At 44.5% G+C, this 27,129-nt stretch overlaps 2 protein-coding genes across 2 annotated transcripts in view; one reads left to right on the top strand and one right to left on the bottom strand.

The window, feature by feature from the left end:
- The window catches only part of SYCP2L (synaptonemal complex protein 2 like), a 115,214-nt gene extending 112,314 nt beyond the window's left edge, over positions 1 to 2,900 (bottom strand). Inside the window, exons 1-2 of the mRNA XM_047859581.1 lie at positions 2,892 to 2,900; positions 813 to 881 (exon numbers count right to left, since the gene is read on the bottom strand). Coding sequence (XP_047715537.1) covers positions 813 to 881; positions 2,892 to 2,900 — 78 coding nt within the window. The remainder of the gene's footprint in view (positions 1 to 812; positions 882 to 2,891) is intronic.
- Positions 2,901 to 7,076: 4,176 nt separating this feature from the next.
- On the top strand, positions 7,077 to 15,077 carry GCM2 (glial cells missing transcription factor 2). The gene is made up of 5 exons (XM_047858035.1): positions 7,077 to 7,166; positions 11,502 to 11,754; positions 11,867 to 11,979; positions 12,371 to 12,496; positions 14,142 to 15,077. The coding sequence occupies exons 1-5, from the start codon at positions 7,077 to 7,079 to the stop codon at positions 15,075 to 15,077; spliced, it is 1,518 nt and encodes a 505-aa protein (XP_047713991.1).
- The last annotated feature ends 12,052 nt before the right edge of the window (positions 15,078 to 27,129 follow it).

Genomic DNA, 27,129 nt, shown 5'->3' on the forward strand with positions numbered 1-27,129 from the left:
ATTCCTTATCTGGGGGTAGCAGCAAGGCTGGGAGAGCTTAAGAACTTGCACGAGATCCCTCAGCTGAGATTTACAGTCAGATTCTCAGACTCAGAAACTTAGACTTCTGCCTGCTTAAAACTCCACCTGGCTTCTCTGTGCTCAGTATAAATCCAAACCCTTTGCCTTGGTCTCTAGGGCTCTGCATGATTTGGTCGATCAACTTTTCTCTTTTTTTAATCTGTCAACTTCTGCCTGACTTCCCTATTAAGTCCTAAAAAATAAAATTGTGCCTTGCCTCAGGGCCTTTGCACAAGAAGCTGGACCGCTCCCCCCCCCCCCCCCCACCACCACCACCACCACTTTCTACCTAGCTGGCTCCTTATCCTCTAATCTCATCTTTCCAGATCACCTTTTTTAGTCCTATCTTTCGGGACTTTATCTCAAGTAAGGCAAGTGCCTCTCTCCACATGATACTCTCTTTTCTTCCTACTCCTTCCCTTTGGTCGGTAACCTGTTTCTTTGGCTTTCTGCCAGGCTGTAAGCTCCCTGCGGACAGGAATTGTTTGTTTTGTTCAATACCGTCTACCTAGACTAGTACCTGGCCCAAGATAGATTAGACTAAGATACTGGTAGGACAGTGGAAAGCATGGTGATAAACTGAATGTGGAAGATGAGGGAAGGAGAAGGAGCAAGGTTTCTCTGCCTCTTGACCTTGAGCTTGGCTTGAGCAACTGGAGAAACCGATTGCGGGGACAGCCCGGCAAACACCGAACTAGAAAGAGCACGCCTGCACACCCTCCCCCACCCGCGGAAAGAAGCTTGATCTTTACGTAGAAAGCATCCGGGGCAATTCTGCTCCCATCTTCTTCCTGAAGGGACTGCAAAGGATCGTCCTCTTCCTGTGTGCAATAAAAATATTGTTTAAAAAAATGTTTCAAAGAAATGCATTTTCAAGTTTCCATCAAATACTTTTATTTTTAAATGTTTTTATTTCTTTGGGGGGGGGGGGAACGGGAGAGACAGAATCTGAAGCAGGCTCCAAGCTGTCAGCACAGAACCTGACCCAGGGGGCTTGAACTTGTGAACTAGGCGATACTGACCTGAGCCAAAGTCCCCTGCTGGCAGCTTAACTGAGTCACCCACCCACACACCCCTATAAGAGGCTCTTAAATACTGAGAATAGAGGGTTGTGGGAGGGGAGTGGGGGAATGGGGAAAATGGGTGATATGCATTAAGGAGGGCACTTGTGAGGAGCACTGAGCATTGTATGTAAGTGATGAATCACTGGGTTCTACTCCTGAAACAACACTACATTGTATGTTAACTTTAACTTAAAGGACTTTAGAAAATAAAAGAAACGAAGCTTCGTGTTGTCATCCTGAACAAAAACTTTGTTCCCCATGCCACTGATGACGGGTCTAAAGTAAATTACTACTTAAAAACAATCTCTCCAACCTTCCTTAGTACCATCTATGACACCTACAGACTATCACAAGAAACAAAACAAACATCGTTGGAATAAGCAGTCACACAAAATAAGCAAATTGGAGTGACAACGATGAAACAGAAGGCTTCGGATTAATGAACTATTTGTAGAATGGGAGTTCGTAAATAGAGGTTTGGAAAGTGGGTTTCAAGCCCAATCAGGAGTTTAAGCTTTAGGTTTCTGACTTGCACGAATTTTAAGTCTTCCTCTAGGACTTTTACCGCAACTCCAAGCATCAAATATCAACCACCACCGCAAGAGAATTCACCAAACATAGAGGATTGTTACACTTCTCTTCAAGGGCAATCCCGGTCTACCACCTTGGTTTTCACCGAACGTTGTGCTACATTACGTAACAGCATCTCCTCTGCTCACCGCATCCCAACAATTAATTAAAAGTACAATACACAAAAAAACATCCTTTAATGTCTTCTAAAGAGGTTTAATTATTTTAAATTTTTTAATGTTTTCTTTTGAGAGACAGAGCGCGAGGAGGGGAGGGGCAGAGAGAGACAGACAGACTAGACAGAATCTGAAGCAGGCTCCAGGCTCTGAGCTGTCAGCACAGAGCCCGACCTGGGGCTCGAACTCACGAACCGTGAGAGAGATTATGATCTGAGCAGAAGTCCAACGCTTAACGGACTGAGCCCCAGGCGCCCTTAAAGAGGTTTTGTTTTTTGTTTTTTTTAAAGTATAGCTTGGGCGCGCAGTCCTACTTCGATATGGACTTGACCAAACTCCTTGAAGGTCAGCATACTTTGCAATATTATCGTCATTATTTATAGATATGAAAAACTGGGTAAATTCAAAGTCCCAAATCCAGACTTGTTTATTTTTTTCCACCAGCAGCGTATTCGGTGAAACGAACGTTGAGAGGTAGGAACGCTGGAGGGACCAATCCACCCCCCAAGTCCGGGGCCGCGGGCGTCTTAGGGACCTTTATCTACAGTTCAGGTAGCCTGAAGTCCCAGCGCTTGGGACCATAAGTCTGGGGCCCACATGGGTGAAGGTCACTGCATGGTCTACGCAGCAAGAGGGGAAATGGGCTGGGAAAACATCCAGGGCAAATTGAGAAGAGCCATCTCATTGCCTTCCAAACATTAATCCTCTAGTCTCCCCTTCACTGGGCAAGGGACCAGAGGTTTCTATCCTGCCCGGCCGCCTCACTGAAAGCTCCCAATAAACTGCCCAGCAAACCTAAGGAGGTTGAAACGCTCAAGCCAGCCCGCACCCCCAGGCTATCTCCCCGGCGTCCAGCTCGTTTCCCGGCGGCGTCCGGGGTGTTAGCCGGTGCCGCGTCTCTGGGCGACCACGCCAGCCTCTGCAACCCCAGCCCGACGGAGCGTGCGCCCTTGCGCCCGCCTGGAACCGCGGAGAGGGCGCGGGGACCACAGGGGGCCCGGGCCCGCCCAGGGTCACTCACCGCCAGCATACCGAGGCTCCCGGCCCGTGGCGCGCCTCGCCGCTGGGCCGCCTTCAGCCCCCTCCTGCGGTTCTTCAACCCGAAGCCAGGGCGGGCTGGGCAGCGCTGCGGTGAGGACCCGCGCAGCCCCGCCGCGTTTGGATTCCAATCCTCGCCGGGAACGCTAATCAAAGAACCTGCACCTGAAATTCACTAACATCGTTACTTGCGAGTAACTAGCAATCGTCTTCAGGCCACCTGCGCGCGCGCACGCACACCTTAAAGCGGTTGTTCGGCCGATGTGAACAATTCTTTACATCTTTACATAAAGAATGTGTACGCATTCTTTATTGGCGAAATTCTAAACTGCTGGCTTTCCCCTTTGCGGGAAGGGGTTTCCTCTCCACCTTCAGCGGCTGGTTGGGCTGTCTTTGGTCCATTGATATTGATACGGACTAAAGGTGGCCTTTCCCCACTGGAAGCTGATTTGCGCCTGCAAGGGTGACAATTTTCCTGATATCACAAAAGAAGGTGTTGTGCCTTTTTGAACACGACGGTGTAGTCGGTCAAAAACCAAACGAAACAAAACCAAAAAAGGCAAACAAATGTTTTCATCCAGTCTGCTTGTTTTCTATCTACTTGCTTTAAGGCGACAAGAGTGTGTACCAACGGCCAGGTTTCAGCCACTAGGTAGCCTAGCCTGTTTGCGCGAACACCCTGGCAAAAGGAAGTTGGACTGGCGTTTTCTTAAAACAAAAAACAAAAAACAAAAAACAAACGAACAAACGACCCCTCAGATCCAAACGTTCCTCGTGTAAAAATCTATTTGTGTTTTAATTACAAGCTACGAATATTTCGTGCCACGACATTTACAGAAGATACTTTTTTGCATCCAAGCAAGACCTGATAGCACCCGAATCTGTGTCAAAGCCCAGTCTGTCTTTGCGGTGCTTTCAAAGTGATACTTATTTCAGAGATCTTGATAGCTGTTCCCTGACAAACAGGATGTAAATATAGTTACACTAATTTACCGATTTTAATCTAAGCCTAGCAAATGCAAAGCCTTCTTCCTTTGCTTTTGAATTAGTGGGCTTTTACTCTACCAAAATTGTAATCAAGGAAGAGCCAGCTGTGACAATAAAGTGTTCTGAACCAATAAAAATACAAATGCAGTAAAAAAAATTCAAGGATGGTAACGAACAATAACCAAAATACAGTTTAAGTGCATTTTATTTTAGAGAATAAAATAAGAATATGATAAACAACATAATAAAATTAGTTTTCTTAACATTAGGCAAAATCTTTATAATCAATCATTTACAGAATTTGAGGGGGGGGGGATATTCATCCTTCCAAACTACATGGTTGTTGTGGAATTTTCAGGAGAAATGTGAGACAATACAATAGACAACACCACTAATTATTTATTTTTATATTTTCACTTTGACTAACTTCTTTTGCTAACCTATTTTATTTACAGAGACATAATTTTAGAGCAACTTGAGATATATGCTTTACTTTTGCTCAAACTATGATGGAGACTCTATGACATTTCTTTGGACACCAGAATCCATTTAGAAAAAAAGTATGTGATTTGTTGATTTGGCTTTAACGTTAAAAATCATATTTGTTTGTATTTTTAAAGGGTAAAGACTCTCCAGGAACATTCTAAGATTAGAGGGACAAGAACAATTCTAAAAAATGTTTACAGTAAGACCTGGAATTAACTCCTATGTAGTCTCAGAGGTGATTTTAAATTAGTTTGATTTTTTTAAAGGTTTATTTATTTTTGAGAGAGAGAGAGAGAGCGTGAGCTGGGGAGGGGCAGAGAGAGAAGGGGGACACAGAATTCGAAGCAGGCTCCAGGCTCTGACCCATCAGCACAGAGCCCCACGCGGGGCTCGAAACCACGAGCTGTGAGATCATGACCTGAGCCGAAGTCAGACGCTTAACCGACTGAGCCACCCAGGAGCCCCTAAGTTAGTGTTGAAGCTGTGTTTAAATATTTTAAAGTATACATATCTTAACCTATCACAATTAACGGACTATTTGTAAAAGAAAAGTATGAATAACCTTAACGTTTGGAAGACAAACGACATAAAACGCAACTGAATGCCAAGAGTGGTCAGACTTTTGGCAGTAGGTTAATATGATGAAAACCTGCGGACGAAATCCCTGGGGGAAGAGTGGACACGCTCTTGGTTTCCTCCCCGATCCTCGTGGCGACTACCTGAGAGTGATGTTAATCGGAAAGAGAACTTGAGAGGCGGGGAGAGACTGCGGGATGGACGAGTGAGTCACTTTCCTCTGCGTGGACTCTTGCCTCTGCTTGTGGGAGAGAATCCAGCTTGGAACTAGAGAAAGAAGAAAGTTCGTGAAACTGCCCAAAGCTGGCATTTTCCGTCACGGGCGTTGTCCGCGGTCAGAGGCTGGTGGCCCCGAAAAGCATCTCACCACGGAATTGACTTTCCAAACAAACCTGACTGTGCCCTTGACCGGGAGGTAAGAAGACCGCGAGCGTGCAGTTATCTGGCGCAGGTTGTGAGCTTAGCGCGCATCGGCTTTGTTCTGTCTTTGGCCAGAGGAAGACACTGGTCCGGCAAGAGGTGGTGGCCTGCGCGCTCCCGGCGCGTCCCACGCAGCATCAGTGAGCGCGCCCCGAGCGCGCAGGGCGATGCCTGGGTCTAGGACGCTCGGGCCTCGGGGTTCCGACGGATATAGGTCGGAGAATCCCCCTCTAACAGTGATTGGCCTTCGGGGACGGCCCTTCTCTGGATGGGGCTGGGAACCGAAGTGTGCCGCCTGCAGAAAAAGGCTCCGAGAGTACATTCCGGAGACCGTCTTCTCTCCGCCTCTGGCTGGCCTCCGCCCAGCGTGGCCAAAGAGCGAAGTCAGTCATTTCAATCGATTTCTTTTGTTGGGCGCCTCCAGGTACCGGAATCACCCTACGGAGGCGGAAGAACAGATGAAGACGACTTGTCTCGGTCCTGGGGAATCCACAGCGTCCTGGGCCCGTCACCGGGCTTCAGCATTCTCCAGAAAACGTCCCCAGATGGAATGGGGGTACTTCTACAATACCAGTAAAGACGTTCTTTAAAACGTTGTTTTCCGGTGGATGGCGACTAAGAACTGAGAGTCCCCATCCCCTGTTTAAGCAGATAAGGAAACTACGCTCAGAGAGAGCCTAGACGAGAGAAGGAGAGAGAGAGAGAGAGAGAGAGAGAGAGAGAGAGAGAGAGACAGAAGGCGAGAGCGCGCGCCCGAGAGCGCCAGAGCGAGCTAAGTGTCCTGCAGGAGCTTAAGCTCCCGGGGCCCGCAGAGACCACCATCCCCCTCCCCGTCCAGCTCCCTTTAGCCCGTCTTTCCCTAAGGTTCTCCGGGCTCACTTTCCGGGACTCTTGTCCCACCAGGCCACGTCCCTGCGCAGTCCCTCCGAAGTATAAGGACACCTTAGGCCCGCGAGCTCACGGGGACCTTCGGCATTCCTTCGGACGCCACACCACTACTCCCTAAAAACGAGCACGGACTCCCGGACGCTCACAACAGCTACGACAAAGCGCGAGACCTGGAGCGCGCGAGCCAAAGGCTAGCTGGCGTGGGCGCAGTTACCCAGACAGCAAAGGTCTTAAATAAGGTGCCCGGGAATTGAGTATCGGTTCTCAGAGGACTTGTCTGGAAAGCGTCTGTCTCAAAACCTTCCATCTAAACCCAATCCGAAACCGCAGAGGCGAGGCGAGGTGGGGGGCGGGGGGGGGGTAGATTTCAACTTAAAAGAGACATTCCAACTTCCCACCTGCACCCTCGCCCCTTGACATCTTGGCTTCCCTTTCCCGAGGGCTCGGGTCCACCTGCCCCTCCGTTCCTAGTTCTGTCCGGGAGGCGGTGACCCGCCTTGCAGGTGCCGGGAGCGTGGGAGCTGACGAGGAGCTGGGAAAGGCGGAGCAGGGGGAGGTGTGTCTTTATAAATGCGCGGGCAGCGGTCAGGCGCGCACGCCGCGGTCCGAGTGGAGACTTTTCAGCACCGCGGCTGAGAACAGGGCTCTTACACCGCGGTCACCACTTCCGGATTTCTCAATAAATTTCTCTCTGTCTCTCTCTGTCTCTATCCAATTCATTTTTTAAGAGGAAAACATCACCTTGCACATCTCTAGATTTTTCTTCTGTTTTTCAGGATCGTTGGCGGAGAGCGCAGGCGAGGTGGGGCGGATGCTGGCGGAGGCAGGGCAGAAGGAGGACGCCGTGTGCTCCTACGGAATGAAGCTCAGTTGGGATATCAACGATCCGCAGATGCCTCAGGTGCGGGAAACCGGTGTGGGCGCGCATGTGGCTCTGGCCATCCACAAAAGGGCTGGTGGCGTTCAAGTTCTTGTAGGGACCGAGGAGAGACTCCCCCTCCCACCCCCACATCTCCCGAGAGTCCTCAATGGTTAGAGGGACCCCACAAAGGGCAGAGCTGGCTTTAGTGATCTGCCTTCTCCCAGCTCTTTCCTTGCGCTTATTTGAAACACACCCATAGCCCTGAGACTGTCAGGACCTGGGTTCCCAGTCATCTGACGACAGCAGGATGCCTGTCTCTCACTTTCCTTCATCCCAGATAGAAATCAGGTGATTCTTTCTTGATCCGTTCTTTGAAATTCATGAGAAGGGTAGCAGAGAGTCTCAACAAATGCGGATTCCATTGCTTCTCACGCAGCAAAACTACAAGATGCGACTACAAATCGGGGTGGCTCGAATCTTAAACAAATAGCATGACTTGGGTGATTTATTCAGACGCCGTGGCTGCCTGCATGGTCATGCTAACCAGACCATAGGTGCACAGAGAGACTCTGGAATCCAGATTTTGGACATAACTTCTGAGCTTACTTTTCTAATGACAAGGAAATCACCTTCTGTTAGGGTGGATTTGTTTTGTTTGTTTTGTTTTAATGGAACAAAGTAGTTTAGGGTCAAGTCCAGGGAACGAGCTGGGCAGTTACTGGCTTGGGGCAAAAGCTGAGGAGATGCCTTTGAAGTCTTGGGTTTAGGTAGAAGGAAAGGGGAGTAGCTTCCCAAGAATTTGCAAAGGTGGACTTCTAGCAATGTTGTGGCCTAGGGGTAAGAGACATGGTGTTTATTCAACATCTATGATCTGCCATATTGATATTCAGATGGATAGCAATTCATTAGCAAAGTCAAGTAGCCTCTGCAAGAGATCAGCGCTTTTTTGGATGTATATATGTATAGTAATTCAGGGTTTTTTTTTAATGTTTATTTTTGAGAGGGGGGGGGAGAAAGTGGGGGAGGACAGAGAGAGAGAGGGAGACACAGAATCCAAAGCAGGCTCCAGGCTCCCAGCTGTCAGCCCAGAGCCCAACGCATGGCTCGAATTCATGAACCATGAGATCATGACCTGAGCCGAAGTCAGATGCTTAACTGACTGAGCCACCCAGGTGCCCCTGTAGTAACTCGTTGTAAAGCCTGCTACCTTACAGTCAACCGGTACCATTTGTGTGAAAGTGGACCACGGCATAGCAAAGACACCTCATTCTCACTGACTTCCATCCGGAAATCTTCATAGGAAAAAAAAAAATAGAATCTTGCATTTCAGAAAAGAGCCACTTCCAAATAATGGGAAGATGGTTCCTCTTTCAAGCATTTTCTAGACTTGCGATGCAAATGTGAATTATTTTTCCTTTGGGAGACTGGTTCTTAAGCAGGGCATGCATGTAACCTCTTAAAAGGGCAGGTGCACTGGGAAGTAGAAGTGGAGAAACAGGATCCTGGCCCTGCTCTGGCTAACTGAAGGGGCAAGAGTGACATTGGCTGGATGACCTTGAGATAGTTCCTGAATTTGCCTGAGTTTCAGGCTAAGACGATCTGTCATCAGGTGGTGGAACTAGATAACAATCTTAAGCTGTCATCCAGATTTCCTGTCAAGTTCAGTGTGTGCATGCTCAACTGCATGTGCACATGTGCTGACACATTTGAACAAATGCAACTCAATCCTGGAGTCCTCTGTTCTTGTTGTGATTTTAAAACATGGTCTCTGCGGCTTCATTTTCAGTGTCACCGCTTTGGTAGCTGGCATGAGACGGGGTGGGGGGGGCATGATTCTCTATCCCTACGGGGGGACGCTGATGGAATCCTCTCTTCTGGAAAATTGTCTATTTTACTAACATCCTTAGATTGAAGTGTTCGCTTTAAAAACAAAGAGGGGCGCCTGGGTGGCGCAGTCGGTTAAGCGTCCGACTTCAGCCAGGTCACGATCTCGCGGTCCGTGAGTTCGAGCCCCGCGTCGGGCTCTGGGCTGATGGCTCAGAGCCTGGAGCCTGTTTCCGATTCTGTGTCTCCCTCTCTCTCTGCCCCTCGCCCGTTCATGCTCTGTCTCTCTCTGTCCCAAAAATAAATAAACGCTGAAAAAAAAATTTTTTTTAATAAATAAATAAATAAAAAAAAATAAAAATAAAAACAAAGATATTAGCATTTAGATATTAGAGTTGATAGTACACCATTATATATTTCATTTGTGACTTACCTTAAGTCAGCATATTAATTTATGTCAATGGCAATATTTCTGAGAAAAGATAAATGATGCCTATTTGTAATAACGATGATTTCGACAATATCCCTGTGGTTTTAGAACCCACTGGAACCCCAAACTGCCCATTTACCTATTACTGTTGAAATGTTATAATACTAACAATGTAGCCAAGTCAGAATTGTCGGACCGAGAATAGTTTTTGCTCTGCAAATGTTAGATCTCGTTACTTGGGGGTGGTGGGAGAGACAGAAGGTGCAAATGGCTTATTACTATGATAATACTCTTCCAGCCTCTACCCTGCGGGTGAAGCCAGTTGGGTCTGGCTGCCACAGATCTGTTTAAATACGAGTAATGCCACTGTAGAAGGTTATCTCTCTAACATTGGCTTCCTTGTCTACGAAATAAGAGTATGGATGCCCGTCATGGAAGGTTGTTGTAAGGATCATCGATACTTCGTAACGTGGCTTTGTGGGCCACACTGTCTCTGTGCCAAATACCCAATTCTGCCATATACAAAAAATAGCCCTAGACAATACGTAGACATATGTGCGTGGCCATGTCCCAATACAACTCTCTTTATGGATCTTGATACTTGAATTTTATATAATTTTCCTTTTTGGGAGGGGAAGGAAGAAGAGAGAGAGAGAGAGAGAGAGAGAGAGAGAGAGAGGAAGAGTTGGAGCAAGCCAGGGAGGGCAGAGGGGGATGGGGAGAGAAAGAATCTCAGGCAGACTCCATGCCAAGCACAGAGCTCGACAGGGCTCCATGTGAGATCATGACCAGAGCCAAAATCAAGAGGCTGACACTTAACCCACTGAGCCACCCAAGCACCCCTGAGTTTTCTATAGTTTTCATGTGTCACAAAATATAATTCTTTGGATTTCCCCCCAACCATTAAAAAATATAAATATCCTTCTTAGCTTGTGAGTCGTGTACCAAAATAAGTGACAAGCTGGATTTGGCCAAGGGCTCCAAGTGTGCCGACCCCCGCCCCAGACAGGACCTGGTAAATACTAAGTGCTTGGTAAAGGGCAATCTTATATTCAACTTCTGTGCGAGAAAGACATTACAGTATCCATACCATGTATCATGGGCAAAGACCACCAACCACGAATACCGAAGCAGTGCTCAGTATTTTATTTTTTTATTGTTTTATGGTTTCAGGAGTAGAATTTAACAATTCATCACTTACGTATAACACCCAGCGCTCATCCCAATAAGTGCCCCCCTTAATGCCCATCACACATTTAGCTCACCCCCGACCCCCCACCCTTCCAGGAACCCTCAGTTTGCTTTCTGTATTTAAGAGTCTCTTATGGTTTGCCTCCCCCTCTGTTTTTATCTTAGTTTTCCTTCCCTTCCCCTCTGTTCATCTGTTTTGTTTCTTAAATTCCACATATGAGTGAAATCATGTATTTCTCTCTCTCTGACTGATTTTGCTTAGTGCTCAGTATTTATCTAAATTTTTTTAATGTTTATTTATTTTTGAGAGAGACAGAGCACAGTGGGGGAGGGGCAGAGAGAGAGGGAGTCACAGACTCCGAAGCAGGTTCCAGGCTCTGAGCTGTCAGCACAGACCCCAAAGCAGGGCTCAAGTTCATGAACTGTGAGATCATGACCTGAGCGGAAGTCTGATGCTTACCTGACTGAGCCACCCAAGCACCCCAAAATGTCTTCATTTTTAATTTAACATTTAAAGATACCCGGAAGTGGTATACCACGATGGTAAGGCAAAGAGGCTCTGTAATCAAACTGTTAGGGCTAAAATCCTAGAGCCACGTCTTACTAGCTGTGTGACCTGGGGCACGGCAAATAACCTCTCTGGTCTCCGTGTACTATGGGCTTAAATTGGGACAATAAAAGTACCTGCTGTCGTGTGGGTTCTGAAAGGCCAGATGAACTAGTACATGGACAGCATTTAAAGGATAATCGATGAACAGCCAGTCGACAGAACGGCAGGTGACATTGTGTGATAGCAGTTTCCGTGGTTTCTGACATCTCTGGAATGGAAAGGGGCCCTTCTTCACGCTGCCGTGCTCGGGACAAATGCAAAGCGTGGTGTGTCAGGTGCGGCCTGGACCAACTCCACGGCCCTTCCCTCCCCTTTCCAGGAGCCGGCCCACTTCGACCACTTCTGCGAGTGGCCCGACGGCTACGTGCGCTTCATCTACCGCAGCGACGAGAAGAAGGCCCAGCGCCACCTGAGCGGCTGGGCCATGCGAAACACCAACAACCACAACGGCCACATCCTCAAGAAGTCGTGCCTGGGTGTGGTGGTGTGCGCCCGGGCCTGCGCCCTCCCCGACGGCTCCCGCCTGCAGCTGCGGCCCGCCATCTGCGACAAGGCGCGGCTTAAGCAACAGAGTGAGGGCCTTGTGGCCTCGAGATCCCTTTTCCCGACACCTGTGCCCTGTCCTCCTTCCAAAGCAGCCGAGTCCGAGTTGCTATTAATCTTTCACTCCCTCTGGCTTTGCAGAGAAAGCGTGCCCCAACTGCCACTCGGCTTTGGAGCTGATCCCCTGTCGAGGGCACAGTGGGTACCCTGTAACCAACTTCTGGAGGCTTGATGGCAACGCGATATTTTTTCAAGTAGGTGGGGGAAGGGGGGGTGTTCCAATGTGTGGTGGATTTTTTTCATCCTGCTTAGGGACCCGACCACCTGCCATGTGCCTTAGAAACTCGGGACTAACCCAAATGCAGCGCCGTGGCCAGAAGTCGGTGCTGGGGAAAAGAGCTCACCTTGTGTGTGCTCTTTAAGGGCTCTGAGCCAAATTATAGTTATAGCTGAGTTAATACGGTGAAAGGATTGCTAAGTAACCTTTTAAGATTTCTGTTACGCTGCTCAATAGTTTTTTCCTCTGTTGTTTTGAGAAAACAAAAAACAACTCGCGATCTTGGGAAAGGCGCAGTCAATTTTTGACAAACACAGCAAACTTCCTTCCGAGGAACAAACGTATGATTTGTTTCCTTATTGATGCAGGCCAAGGGAGTCCACGATCACCCAAGACCGGAGAGCAAATCAGAGACGGAAGCTAGAAGAAGTGCCATCAAGAGACAAATGGCCTCTTTTTACCAACCCCAGAAAAAGAGAATTCGAGAACCAGAGGTAATGGGGAGCTGCCATTACGCTGTAGTCTGTGTTCATTGTCATCAGAAAATACACTGATTGTGTAAAACATGAATGTCATAAATTAATTAGAAAGGTTTGATTTTATGTGAAAATTATATGTCCCACAAAATGTCATTGAGTCACCATTTTGGATAGGGTTTCTTTTCTTTTTTAAGTTTACTTATTATTTACTTTGGGAGAGGGAGAGAGAGAGGGAGGGAGGGGCCGAGAGCAAAGGAGGGGGGAGGGAGAGAGAGAGAGAGAGAGAGAGAGAGAGAGAGAGAATTCCAAGCAGGCTCCACACTGTCCGTGCAGAGCCCGATTCAGGGCTTGAACTCACAAAGCATGAGATCATGACCAGAGCTGAAGTTGGATGCTTAACCGACAGAGCCACCGAGACACCCTTTTTCAGGCAGGGTTTCTAATTTCTTCTTCTAAAAAAAAAAAAAAAAGCAAACCATCTCTACTGTCAATGATACAGTGAGGGTGTGTGTGGACATCCATATACAAGGGCAATTACCCATTTTTAATAACGAGAGAAACATGTGCATACCAACAGTGAGTTAACAGCACATCCTTAAGAGGGTAGGGTCCTTGGCCTTATTTACATAGAACAGATAAAATTTCTTGGAGCAAAGTGATCCAGTTTGGCTTTTCAACCAAAGCATGCCAAGCAGACATGTTAGTCTGGGGGTAGGAGAAAGTGATGTTTGAGCACTTTCTATGTGCCAGGCACACAGGGTCTAAGAGCTTTCACGCACGAAATGGTCACAAAAGCCTAAAGAGAAGGTTATTATTTTTGAGCCCCGTTTGTTTTTTTTGCGGTTTTGCCAATTCTACCTTTGGTTAGAACTTATCTTTCCCGTACTAACTTTAATTTTATTTGTCCAATTAGAGTTGCCTGCAATTCTCAGCACTTGCAAGGTAGGGGTAAGAGGCTCTGGGAGGCTAAAAGTTTCTATTTATGCGCAAAGACACCAGATCAACTGTGCTAACTTTATTTTTTCTTCTTCAACTGTCTTAATTCTTTTTTTTTTTAATTTTAATTAGGCATCTGAAGCTCGGAGAGGTTAAGTAACTTGTTCAACTCATGAGGGACAGAGGCAGGATTTGAACCCAGGTCTGTGTCTCTATGATTATAAACATAGGATGAGGAAACACAGAACCGTCTACCACTCAGACCCACCCTTCCCAACTACCGATGAACCCTCTTCATTCAGCAGGCTATTCATGCCCGAGCAAGCTTAAGTTCTACAGCTCTTGGACCCGTGTGCCCAAATCACGTACCTGAGCAGCTATAACACGGCACAGAACCCACTAATTGGAAGTGGGTTTTTTAATGGTTTTATTTTTATTTTTGAGAGAGAGAAAGAGAGAGAGAGCAGAGGAGGGGCAGAGAGAGAAGGGGACAGAGGTTCAGAAGCGGGCTTTGTGCTGATAGCAGAGAGCCCGATATGGGGCTCAAACTCACAAACCATGAGATCGTGACCTGAGCTGAAGTCAGATGCTTAACCGACTGAGCCACCCAGGCGCCCCTGGAATTTGTTTTTATTCGGTGGTTGGCTACTCTTACAGATGAGCTTGCCCATGTAATTTACATTTTTATTTACAAATAAAAATTTATATCATTTTTTTTTTTTAGGTGGGGGAGAATCAAGACAACAGTGGACATTTCAACAACATATCTTCCTTGGAAGATTCAGAAGACTTTGATATAATTACTGACACCGGCTTCCCTATTCCAGCACAGCCTTGCTTTTCCTTCCCGAGCTCGGATGCTTACAGAGCTACCTGTGACCTTGCCACCTTTCAAGCGGACATAATGCCACCCTTTCAGAAATATCCAAACCCAAGAATCTATTTGCCCAGGGCACCTTGCAGCTACGAATTGGCGGGTCCTAGTTACACAAATCCAAACACACATCCCACCCTTTGTAAAAATTCCAGCAATCTCCCAAATGACACAGACTGGGTCCATCTAAATGCACTGCAATATAATGTCAACTCATACAGCAGCCTTGAGAGGAGCTTTGATTTCGCCAGTAAACAACATGGCTGGAAACCAGCTCTTGGAAAACCTGGCCTTGGGGAGAGGACGGACCATGGACAGTTCCAGGCCGCGTCCACTCACCCTTATTGTAACACGGAGCTTCCCTGTCGGTACCTCACGACTCCCTCCGCAGGTGCTCCAGCACTACAGACTGTGATCACCACCACCACCAAAGTGTCCTACCAGGCCTACCAGCCCCCTGCTCTGAAATACTGTGACAACATAAAGGAAGTTAAGAGCCTTTCGGGGTGTAACTATGCTTCTGAAAACATCCCCGTGTCCATCTACCCGGAAGGTTTGGACTTGCCGACCACAGGGGCCAGGGCCTCTCCAGCAGGGCCACTGCCTTTGAAAATTCCAGGTGATTGCAGAGCCATGAGACCCACTTTGGCTTTTCCTCAAGAGTCGGCTCCCTCCGGGACAGACGGAGCAGAGACTTGGGACGTGTGTCCACCTAGGTTGGGGTCGGCAATCAGTTATTCGGATGGGGTTAGTCCATTCTTTAGCTATGGCAGTGAGGACTTTTGAACCATAGTCCTGGGCACGACATAGTATTGGTGTCCATGCAGGCAGGAAACGTGGACTAGGAACTATCTCTTGTTGAGTTGGAAGATTGACCTAGGAGACACATACAATAATAAAAATGTTGATCAGTTGAGAAAATTATGGGTTGGGGGTGTTTAGAAAGTATAGGGAAATTTTGCACAGCATTTTAAAACCTATCACATGACATAGAATTAGGTCTGAAATGTGACTCTCCCAAATGAACCTACAAGCAAACTGGATACCATGATGATCAATGAGCTAAATTCACTGGAGGAGAAGCCAGGAATCCTGGTTCTCCTTCTAAGCCTTTCCCAGTTGACCATAGAGAGTTTCACAAATCCTTCTCTGGCCTTAGAAGTTGTCAGAATAGCGTCAGGAAGAAATATTTACAATCTTCTCTCCCGAGTCACTTTGTAAGTGCTAAATAGAAATTTTATAATCTATTAAAAGAGCTTCAGGAAATACATTTGATCATTTTATCCCAAGTATAGATCTACTGCTTTAAAAAAAAATCTACAGTATTGCAGTGATAAGATGCCATCGTTTTTAAGAGAATCTTCTTTTGCAGTATCATCGGAATACCTTTTCTTGACATTGATGAATGTTTTCATTGCAGACACAACCTAACGGTGATGTGTAGTTAATGGATTATTATTGTGCTAAAATATGGGTTTTTTTCCTGATTCGGTTTCAGAATTAGAACTGAGATGTTTTATTCAAACACAGATTTACTGTTCATTTGTTACTCCTCATAAATGTCATTGATAATGTTCAATTAAATGTAATAAAGGAGTTTTAAAGTAATGTAGCTGATGCTTGTGCAATTTTGAAATAGAAATAGGAAAAAAAATGTTCATATTATGACCTGGGAAAACAGTTGTTATAATATATAAAACCATATTCATTTTATTTGACAGTTTTATAGTTTATTTCATTTTATTTTTTATACCTTTGCCTCCCTTCACCCATTTTGCTCGCCCCCACTGTTGGCAACCAAAAATACGTTCTCTGTATCTATGAACTCTGTTTTTTATTTTTTACATTTCGCATGTAAGTGAGATCATATGGTATTTGCTTTTCTCTGTCTGACTTCTTTCACTTAGCATAATGCCTCAAGGTTCATTTATGTTGTCACAAATAGCAAGACTTCGTTCCTTTTTATGGTTGAATGATATTCAATCATATCTATATACCACATTTTCTTTATCCATTCATCCATAGGAAGACAAGTACTTCAATTGTTTCCATGTCTTGGCTATTATAAATGATGCTACAATGAACATGGGGGTGCATATAGCTTTTCAAATCAGTGTTTGTCTTTTCTTAGGATAGATACCCAGCAGAGGAATTGCTGGATCACATGGTAGTTCTATCTTTAATTTTTTGAGGAACCTCCATACTGTTTCCCGCAGTGGCTGCACCAATTTACATTCCCACCAACAATGCACAAGGGTTACCTTTTCTTTACATCTTCGCCTACACTTATTATTTCTCGTCTTAATAATAGCCATTCTAACAGATGTGAAATGATATCTCATTGTGGTTTTGATTTACATTTCCCTGATGATGAGTGGTGCTGAGCATCTTTTCATGTACCTGTTGGTCATCTGTGTGTCTTCTTTAAAAATGTCTCTTCAGATCCTCTGCCCATTTTTAAATTGGATTGTTTCTTTTGCTATTGACTTGTATGAACTTTTTATGTATTTCGGGTATTAACCCCTTGTTAGAGATATGATTTGTAAATATTCTCTCCCATTCAGTAAGTTGCCTCATGTCGATGATTTCCTTTGCTGTGCAAAAGCCTTTCAGTTTGATGTCATTTCACTTGCTTATTTTTGCTTTTGTTGCCTTTGCTCTTGGTGTCAAATCCAAAAAATCATCACCAAGATCAATCAATGTCAGGGAGTTTATTGCCTTTGTTTTCTTCTAGGAATTTTACAGTTTCAGGTCTTATACTTAAGTTCTTAATTCAAGTGAGTCAATTTTTGTGTATGGTATAAGACAGTGGTCCAGTTTCATTCTTTTGCATGTGGTTGTCCAGTTTTCCCAGCATCATTTGTTGGAGAGACTGTTCTTTCCCCATTGTGTATTCTTGCCTCCTTCATTGTAAATTAATTGACCTTTTATATATGGATTTATTTCTGGGCTTTCTATTCATTTCATTGATTTATGTGTCTGTTTTTATGCCAATAGCATATTGTTAGCTACGAACAGCTTCGAAATATAGTTTGAAATCAGAGATCAGAATGCCTTCAGCTTTGTTCTTTTTTCTCAAGATTGCCTTGGCTGTTTGGGGATCTTTTGTGGTTCCAGACAAATTTTAGAATTGTTTTTTCTATTTCTGTGGAAAACGCCATTGGAATATTGATAGGAATTTTTGCATTGAATCTGTAGATTGCCTTGAGTAATATGAATGTTTTGATAATATGAATTCTTCCAATCCATGAACATGGGATATCTATTTATTTATGTCTTCAGTTTCTTTCATTAATGTCTTATGGTTTTCAGTGTGTGGGTCAGGTCTTTCACTTTCTCAGATAAATTTATTTCTATGTATTCCAGTAGTTTACTTTAGAAAGAACTACTTGCTATGCTAATAACAGAAAGCCAATTCAAAATATTCAGAATGCACACACACACACACACACACACACATTTTTGCATAGCTTCCAATACTTACTAAAATCATTCAGTTTTCAAATTAATACAAAGTACCTAAATTTTTTTTTAAGAATGGAGTATTCTCGTTGCATAGAATACTCAATTTGTATCACTAAATCTCAGTACGTCAGATAGATACCATTTTAAATTATTGAGTGTTATATATGTATTTTACCACCCCAATAAATACATGGAGTACTAACCTCAAGATTAAAAAAAGATGAGTATACTCCTGTGATTCCCTAGTCAACTCTTTCTCAGAGGAAAGGATGCGTAGTATACTCATGGACTACTTCTTTCTTTAGACTTCCGTCGCCCGAACATACAGTTGATAATAATATCTACCATTTATATGGCACTTGCAGGGGCAGACACTGTTCCAAGCTCTGAATATACGTTAATTTATTTAACCCTCCCAGCGTTTCCCTGAGCTACCTAAGAGAGGTGTAGTGGCTTATGCAGTAAGCAGCAGCTGGGATTTGAATTCAGGTCCCCTCCAGAGTCTGTGCTCATAACCAGCATATCACGTTGATTCCATTTGTGCCGAACACGTGTGCACCTTCCACCAAGCAGGGACTTTTACTACTTCTAAGTATTTTTGTCCCAACATGGGGCCTGAGGGATCCACGTAGGACAGGTGGAAAGGGGCAGGGCAGGGATGGGAGTGAGCACACCCGGGGTGGGAGCCCTGAGGCGAACATTTCCCAAAGTGTGGTACAAGGGTGCCCTGGTTACAGAGCAATTCTAAATAGTCCACAAATACTTTATATGAATAGTTATGGATTTATTTTTTTTTATTTAAAAAAATTTTTTTTAATGTTTATTTCTGAGACAGAGAGAGACAGAGCATGAACAGGGGAGGGTCAGAGAGAGGGAGACACAGAATCTGAAACAGGCTCCAGGCTCTGAGCTGTCAGCACAGAGCCCGACGCGGGGCTCGAACTCACAGACTGCGAGATCATGACCTGAGCCGAAGCCGGACGCCTAACCGACTGAGCCACCCAGGCGCCCCTGGATTTATTTTAATGTGTAATAGGGAAAGATACAAGTAACGCATCAAACCTATGATTTCAAATTATTTTTGCCGAGACAAAGATAGTTTGGGGGTGTTTAAGAAGATTTATGCAGCCAATAGTGCAGATGTTGCAAGGAAATGTTGAAAGATTATCAAAATGGGTGAGAACTACTGAATAATGAGACACATTTTCCTAGAGCATGGGGACAGTGGGGGCTCAGGTGCAAAGGATAAATGGTTCTGACAATAAAAGAGATTGTATAAAGCTGGAGCCAATGGAGAAAACATGACTTTTGGTTTCTGGAAGTTTAACCACAGTGTCGAAGGGTCTGGATGGTGGGCAGTACTCAGGAGCCAGGATGTGGGAGTTGATCCCAGGAGAGGCGGGTGCAGAAACATACCCCAAGTGTTGGCCAGGGCTTCCAGCCATGCCATCCTCCAAAGAACCAGGGGTTACAGGGTGGGTGACTATGCAGCACAGATCAGCTCTTGCAAACTGGGCCAACTGAGGAAAGCACAGGAAGGTTTAGACTCTGGGTCATATCTACTGCTCTGAAACACTGATTAGGAGGCAAAAAAGCTTTGTGGAAAATGAATGAAAGTAGGAAACTCGCAAAGACCTAGCTGTCATATTGTTATTAGTATTAATATTTATCATGAAAATGATTAACATTATTGATTAATTTATTAATGGATAGTAATATTAATTATTCATGCTAGCTATTAATAGATCTTTGCTTATTCACTTATTATTAGCTTTCAAACATAGGGAGTGTAAGTTAAAGCAGCCAAAGTTTCTGCTCACCTTATGAACCAGGAGGAGCCCAAGCCTGCGGCAAGAGCCATGACAATATCAGCTGTTGAGCACAGAGGGAGATAAAGCACAAGAGGTGAGGCCAGGCTGGCCACTGACACCTTCGATCGAGGCAGACGACCACCATTGGACTTGCCAAGTGCCAAGAGGCACTAAACAGAAACACAAGTTATTCACTAGCTAATCGTTCTTTCCCCTTCATGAATAGTCTGGAAGTAGACTTACCTGGAAGAATCTTAAAGTCTTAAAATAGTGAATCTAACCTCTGACAGACAGTTTCAATGGGACATTTGTCAGAAACGCCAATGGGCTTTTATCATAATAAAAACATCTTATAAGACACCGTTAACTAATCTGTGAGATGTGGCACTAAGAGCACCATGGCAGAATTCACAACTGACAAAAGGATTTGAAAGACAGTCTCTCACTGCACTCGTCCTTCTTCGGTCCACAACTTCCCTCTGCGAGACGCAACCCTGACCACATGTTAGAATCTCCTGGGCAGCTTGAGTGGTTCTAGTATGCAGGGTGCACCCCAGACCAACTAAATCAGAATCTCCAGGGCTGACACCCAGCCAGGATACGTTAAAGCTTCTCAGATGATTTCAAAGTGCAACCAGGGTCTCTAATTTGCCACAATAGTACTGGAAACCTCTTTAGTGTAAGCCGTTCCAGGAAGCTCAACACAATATGGTCTCATGGAGGCTTGAAAGAAAGACAGCATTCTCAGTGTAATTAAGCTCTATCATCTCTGACTTTTCTCTGGATGCCGTTATTGTGTTCATTTAATGGAAAAGGGAGGAAGTTGACAGGAGTCGTGTCATTTGCACTGTAAAATACGAATTAAAAATTGGATTTTGAAAGTGACAAAATTAGATATAGTACCCTGCCTATAAGTCAAAGCATGAGCTCATTCATTCATTCATACATTCAACAAATATTTATTGAACTCCACTAGGCATCAGTGATGTGCAAGTATTACATATGTTCAGTGAGTGAAATAGAAGCCTCTGCCCTCTTGGAGCATGTGGGCTGGTGGGCTACACAGACATTCAGGAAGCAAGCACACAATGTACCTACAGATGGGGAGGGCCATGAAGGAGAAAACGGTCCATATGAGGACACAGAGAATAAGAAAATGGAAGCGAAACCCATTGGGATAAGTGGTGAGGGGAGAGCTCCCTGCAGTACGTAGTCAAGAACCAAAGGGTAAGGGGCGCCTGGGTGGCTTGGTCGGTTGACTGTCCGACTTCGGCTCATGTCATGATCTCACAGTCCGTGAGTTCGAGCCCCGTGTTGGGCTTTGTGCTGACAGTTCAGAGCCTGGAGCCTGTTTCAGATTCTGTGTCTCCCTCTCTCTCTGACCCTCCCCTGCTCATGCGCTGTCTCTCTCTGTCTCAAAAATAAATAAACATTAAAAAAAAACTTAAAAAAAAAAAAAGAACCAAAGGGTAAGAAAAGGCTGTCCAGGTCGATGGGTGGGGAAGAGGCTGCGGATGAGAAGTAGCAAGTGCAAAGGCCCTGAGGCAGCAGAGCGTATGTGGCCTCAGAAGTCCTAGTCAAAGGGACAAGAGGACACACAGTATTAGATGGGTTGGAAGGGAAAGCAGGGTCCAGGTTCTTGAAGTCCAAAACAAGGAATTGACATTTTATTCCCAAAGCAGAGGCGAACCGGGGATGAATTATAAGCAGAAAAACGACACAATCCAATTCATGTTTTGAGACGATCATGTTTAGACAGGGGGCTGAAGTGGGGTTCAAGAGGCCAGGAGATTATTGCAAGTTATTCAGGCATGACAGAATGATGGCTCGAATTAAGAGGTAGCGGCAGAGATAAAAGGAAGTGGACAGACGCAAAATGCAAGTCGGAGGTAGAATCAATGGAAGTCACTTACGGTGTGGACGTGAGATAGTAAGGAAAAGGGAAAAAAATCAAGAACAACTCTCATTTTCCAGGTTCAACAAACCGAGTGGCTGGTGGTGCCATTCTCCGAATAGTGGCAGCTGAGAAAAAAACCAGCTATGATCAGTCCATGCTTGTGAGTCATCTGAGTTATCAGATGAATATAACACTGTAGCTCCGTGGGGAGATCAGAGCTACAGATAAAACCCAGGAAGTCCTAAGTCTAAAGCTGCTTTATCATAGCTCAGCCTTGTAAGGCAGCCTGGAGTTGTGCTATCCAATATGGTAGCTGCTGGCTATATGTCGTGATAGAAATTAATCAAATGAAATAAAAAATTCAGGGGCACCTGGGTGGCTCAGTCGGTTGAGCATCCAACTTTGGCTCAGCTCATGATCTCATGGCTGGTGAGTTTGAGCCCCATGCGAGGCTCTGTGCTGACAGCTCAGAGCCTGGAGCCTGCTTCAGATTCTGTCTCTATCTTTCTTTGTCCCTCCCCTGTTTGCACACTATCTCTCTGTCTCTATATCAAAGATAAATAAACATTAAAACATTTTTAAATAAAAATTGAATTCCTCGGTCATAACTAGCCTCATTTCCTCAGCCACCCACGTGTGGGTAGTGGCTGCTGCATTGATAAGTGATATAGAATATTTTCATCCTCACAGAAATTTCTATCGGATGGTGTTGGTATAGAAAGAGAAGAAAGGGGAACCTGGTATGGAGCCATAAGGAATTTCCAATTTAAAAAAAAATTTTTTTTTAATGTTTATATTTATTTTTGAGACTGAGCATGAGCAGAGGAGGGACAGAGAGAGAGAGGGAGACACAGAATCCGAAGCAGGCTGCAGGTTCTGAGCTGTCAGCACAGAGCCCGACATGGGGCTCAAACCCATGAACCATGAGATCATGACCTGAGCCAAAGTCGGACACTCAACCGACTGAGCCACCCAGGCGCCCCAGGAATTCCCCATTTGTAGTTAGAATATAAGAGGATCTGACTGAGGCATGAGGATTAGTGGTCAGGTAGGTAGAAAAGCAGGACAGAGAAAGGGGTCACAGAAGCCAAAGCTCTTTCAAAAGCTGGAGGGAGGTCAACATCGCTGGAAGCTGCTGAGAAGTGGAGGACGAAAAAGTGTCCGTTGGATCTGGCAACATGGAAATCACTGGTGGCCGTGACAAAAGCCATTTCTCTGGTGCGATGGGGCTTTGTGAGGTGGATCGGAATGGGCCGAGAGCCAATGAGTTGCAAGGTGTCGGACACACGTCTATTCCATGGATTGTGTAAAGTTGATATCACGGTGTAAATAAAAGCCGATGTGCTTGATTAGAAATTACGTGGATAGCTTCAAATTTCTTCCAGGGAAATTTGCCTTGGTGAGAGGGTTGCTAGAGCTAGCAAAAAATATACAGGATTCCCTGTTAAATTTGAAATAAGTAAAGTTTGAGTAAAAATACATCCTAAACATATTTCATGGACCTACGAGAAATATTCACTGTTTATCTAAAATTCAAGCTTAACTGGGTATCCTTCATCTGGCACTCCTACTTGGTTCGGATGTTATAATTTCACTGTTCAAAATATGGTAAATGACACTTGATGAACTAGGAGATTCAAAATGTCTTTACAGAAAATGATTTGGTTGCCGAACTTCTACGGGGAAATAATATTTATTTTAACGAAGTAGTCTACTTAATGGGAGAGAATATATTTTTATAATCCTTTAAAGCATAAATATCATAGATAAACTTAATAAATGTTTCTAAAGCAAAAAACCACCCTTTAACATTTCTATTTACAACCAGAGGTCCTACCAATAACTTCTTCAGCTGACAGTCACCATATTGATTCATATTTCCAGGCCACTTGGTTAAAGCAACAACAACAACAACAACAAAATTCTTCATATCTGACATCGGTAATGGATTTTCCATGAATCAGCCCATTAGAGCTTCTGATCCACACTCAGACAGCTGAGCCACCCATATAACTTTGTGTTTTATGGTTTGATAAATCTTTTGAAACATGAGGCATTCTGGGGCTGTGGGTGTGGGGAGAAGAGGCTGAAGAAGCCCCTCCGTGGCTTCAGCCACCTGTGACTCTCTGACTGATGTGCCCAAAGGCCACTACTGAGTAAAAATGCCACCTGGCTGCCTATGGAGGCCTCTGCATGTGGAAAATAAACATTCTCTTTTCTAATGCTTCTTACGGGGGAGGTTTTGAAAACCCCACTTGAAAAAGGCTTCTGCCCTCAGATGGCTTGTTTAATAGACTATATTACTGATCCAGGTTTCCATAAGCCATCTGAATTCCTTCTCTTAGCTACTCTAAGCACTATGCTTTTAAAGATCTTTTCTGGCTATTGTCAAGATGTAGCAATAAAACCCCTTAATTCAAGGGCACCCAGAACTGCGACACCAGAAAGGGATGTATAGAAGTCATCTCTTGAGGTCTCTGACTTCAGGCTCGACTGCTGGCCTCGCGGGCTTCTGAACCAATCCATTTCTGCTTGGGGTGTTATTATCCTTATTGCAAGAATATCACAATCGCCGTGGGACTCCAAGAGAGCCCTGTAAAATACAGGTACAACCTTATGTTTTGATTTTGTGATTAAAAAAAAAATCAAGTTCATCTTAGAGAATATATCTGCAAAAGTGATTGAAAAAATTGTGACATATTCAACAGAATATTCCTGAAGATGCTATTATGAACATAAAATGAAATAAGCCCACCAAAATTTTGCAGAAATCTTCAAAACTTACACACACACACACACATCCCAATCAATAGTAATTGTTGTAAACTTTATACATTGTTTAAAAAACAAAACAAACGCAGAGAACTGGCCTTTGGGGAAATTGGCTTTCAGCGAATGTCCTTCCTGAAGAAATTCACTCCTGTCCATCCTACCATCTTGCACTGGACATCCACTGGGGACCACCCCCTCCCCCATTTGAACCTGAGACACTTGAGACCTTGTCTTGCAAAAGAAGAGAAAGGACAGGAGAACACAAAGTCTGACCGTGGTCAGTCTGGAAGTGGAGGAGAGCCTCTAGACCACGCTGTTAGACTTGGTGAAAGGGATCTCAGCCCACGGCTTGCCTGCCGGTGTCTTACACAACTTCAGTAAGACAGGTCTCCTCTACTCCCAGGTGGACAAGATGTGCCTGGGGCATTTTGTGCTGCTGGAGAATAAGTGCTTGAACAAGCAAACAAACCCCAAACAACAAATGAGATCCCCTAACAATGGGATCCTGTCAAAAGGGTACAAGAGTCAACTGAAAGAGGGCCCAATGGTCAAAGCTGGCACAATTTAAAAAAAATTTTTTTTGAATTATATTATTTTGAATTATAATCCAAAATGTTTTTAAAAATCCATGAGGCCATCCTGATATAAATACGTGATGGAATAAAGAAACTAACAAACAGGGGAGAAGAGACAAATGTCCCATACGGAATAATTCCAAATAATTCATTTAGGCACTCCTCCCTCAAGAAGATGGACCATAACTCCCCAATCTTTAAATGTGGGCTCTGCATTGTGATTTCCTTCCAAAGAATACTATAGAAAAAAGGAATAAAAGAGTGACTTTACAGGGGAAAAGTCGGACAAACTTTCCCTCAGTGAGGTGATCAAGGCCAACATCAACAGTGATAAGTCATGTTGATGGTACGGGCCCTTGATGTGATGTGATGAAAATGGCCCTTCACCTCTGGGTATTTCCTCCCCTCCAAAACCAGAATCCCAATGTAATCATGAGAAAAAACACAGATTTGGGGGGCATTCCACAAAATACCTGGCCAACCCTCAAAACTGTCAAGGTCATCAAAGCAAGGAAAGTTTGAAAGGTCCACCATCTGGAAGAGTCTAAAAAGAAAAGACAGCTAACAGTAATATGGTATCCTGGATGAAATCCTGGAGAAGAACGGGACACTAGGTAGAAATTAAGGAAGTCTGAATAAAGTATGACTTTAGTTGACAATAATGTATCAATCATTATAACAAAGATACCACATGAATGTAAGATGTTAATAATAGAGGAAACCGGGTGTTGGCATACATGAACTCTTTACTAGTTTCTCAATAATTTTCTGTAACGCTAAAGAAATAATGTCTATATAAAGTAAAAAATAAACATTCCTCCTTCCTGGATCCCATCTTTAACAGCAGAATCTCATGCACAAAGTGATGACAGAGCAGAGCCTTTCACTAGGAAGGCAAAAATATCCTTCTATGTGTCTAAAACCTTAGTGTTTCCCACTTCGATGTATATTCGAAGGCATTTTCCCATCTAGGATTTTGATCAGACTGATGCACTGGACTAAATTTAGCAAGATGAAATTGAATGTGATAAAGGTCTTACCCTGCTCTTTTGGGGTCTTAAAAAAACCAAATACATGCAGCTGGGAATTGATGGGTCATCAGTAGCCCCTGTGGAGAGAACCCTGGAGTTTAGTGGACACTGTGAGTCTACACTGTAATGTAGCAAGGCTCAGACGGCAGCTTGTGAAGCAGACGGGAGTATGGCTGGACAAGGTGTAGCCATGGTCATGGATATTTCCAACGAGCCACTATTGTCCTGATCATCCTGCTTGTTAGGGCATTCCTTTTCCTTGTCACAGGCCTAGGTGGATGTTGATTTCATGCCCCAGACATGCCCATTTTGTGTGCAGGCATGCCAAACAATCAAAATATCATTCCCGGGCTGGCAGCATTTGCTATCAAAAAAGCCAGAGCAACATTAGAGGACATCAACAGATTACACACTCAAGAAAACAGCTAACATTCATCAAATGATTATTCTATGCCAGGCACTATACTTTTCACATATGCTCCAACTTTATCCTCTGTCAAAAGATGTGACCACCATTCAATGCCTGAAACAAAATGTTGAAATTATTGCTGAACAGGGGAGCGCTGTACTTATAAAATGCAGTGTCTCTGAGCAAAGCAGACAGCTGCACTCGTACGGGGTTTGAGCAAACGTCAAGTTCAGGGATCAAGCGTGTGCGCAAGCAGGGGCCTTAGGGATGAGTTGGTATTTGGGCCTGGAAATGGAGTTATTCAAGTAAGACGGTTGTTGGTTGGCTGACCTTCAGAAGTATGGTCATTGCTGGGAGGCTGTTGCTAATTGGCTGTTTTTAAGAAGCGTTGCTCTGTCACCGGTTGGCTTCCTGTTACTGTAGCAAGTTGTCATTGATCAATTACGATGGGTTTAAACCTGGTTCTGGTGATTACCTGTTTCTAAAGCCAAAGAACAACTGTTTCTTTCCTTAAAGTAGACTATCTTTTTATTCTCCCACCACAAGATACCATGAGGTAGTTACTATCGTCATCCAGAGATTTAAGAAACTGAACCTGAAAGAAGTAACTTGTTTAAGTCATAAAATTGTTAAGTTAAATCCAGCTCTCTCTATTGCCAAGGCTCTATTCTTAGGGACTACTAAGGTGTGCACGGACTGATACTGGAGCTAGGATACGGTGGAAATAATTCTGCTCAACCTTGTTCTCATCACACCTCGTGCATATTAGGGAAGGTGTTAGTAACCTGGAGCATATTCAGAAATAATGAGGAGGATGAGAAAAATGAAAATAGTTTGTCGTTCGGTGTATTAGTCAGGGTTCTTCAGAGAAACAGAAC

The sequence above is a fragment of the Prionailurus viverrinus genome, chromosome B2 (assembly GCF_022837055.1).
Source record: "Prionailurus viverrinus isolate Anna chromosome B2, UM_Priviv_1.0, whole genome shotgun sequence".
NCBI lineage: Eukaryota > Metazoa > Chordata > Mammalia > Carnivora > Felidae > Prionailurus > Prionailurus viverrinus.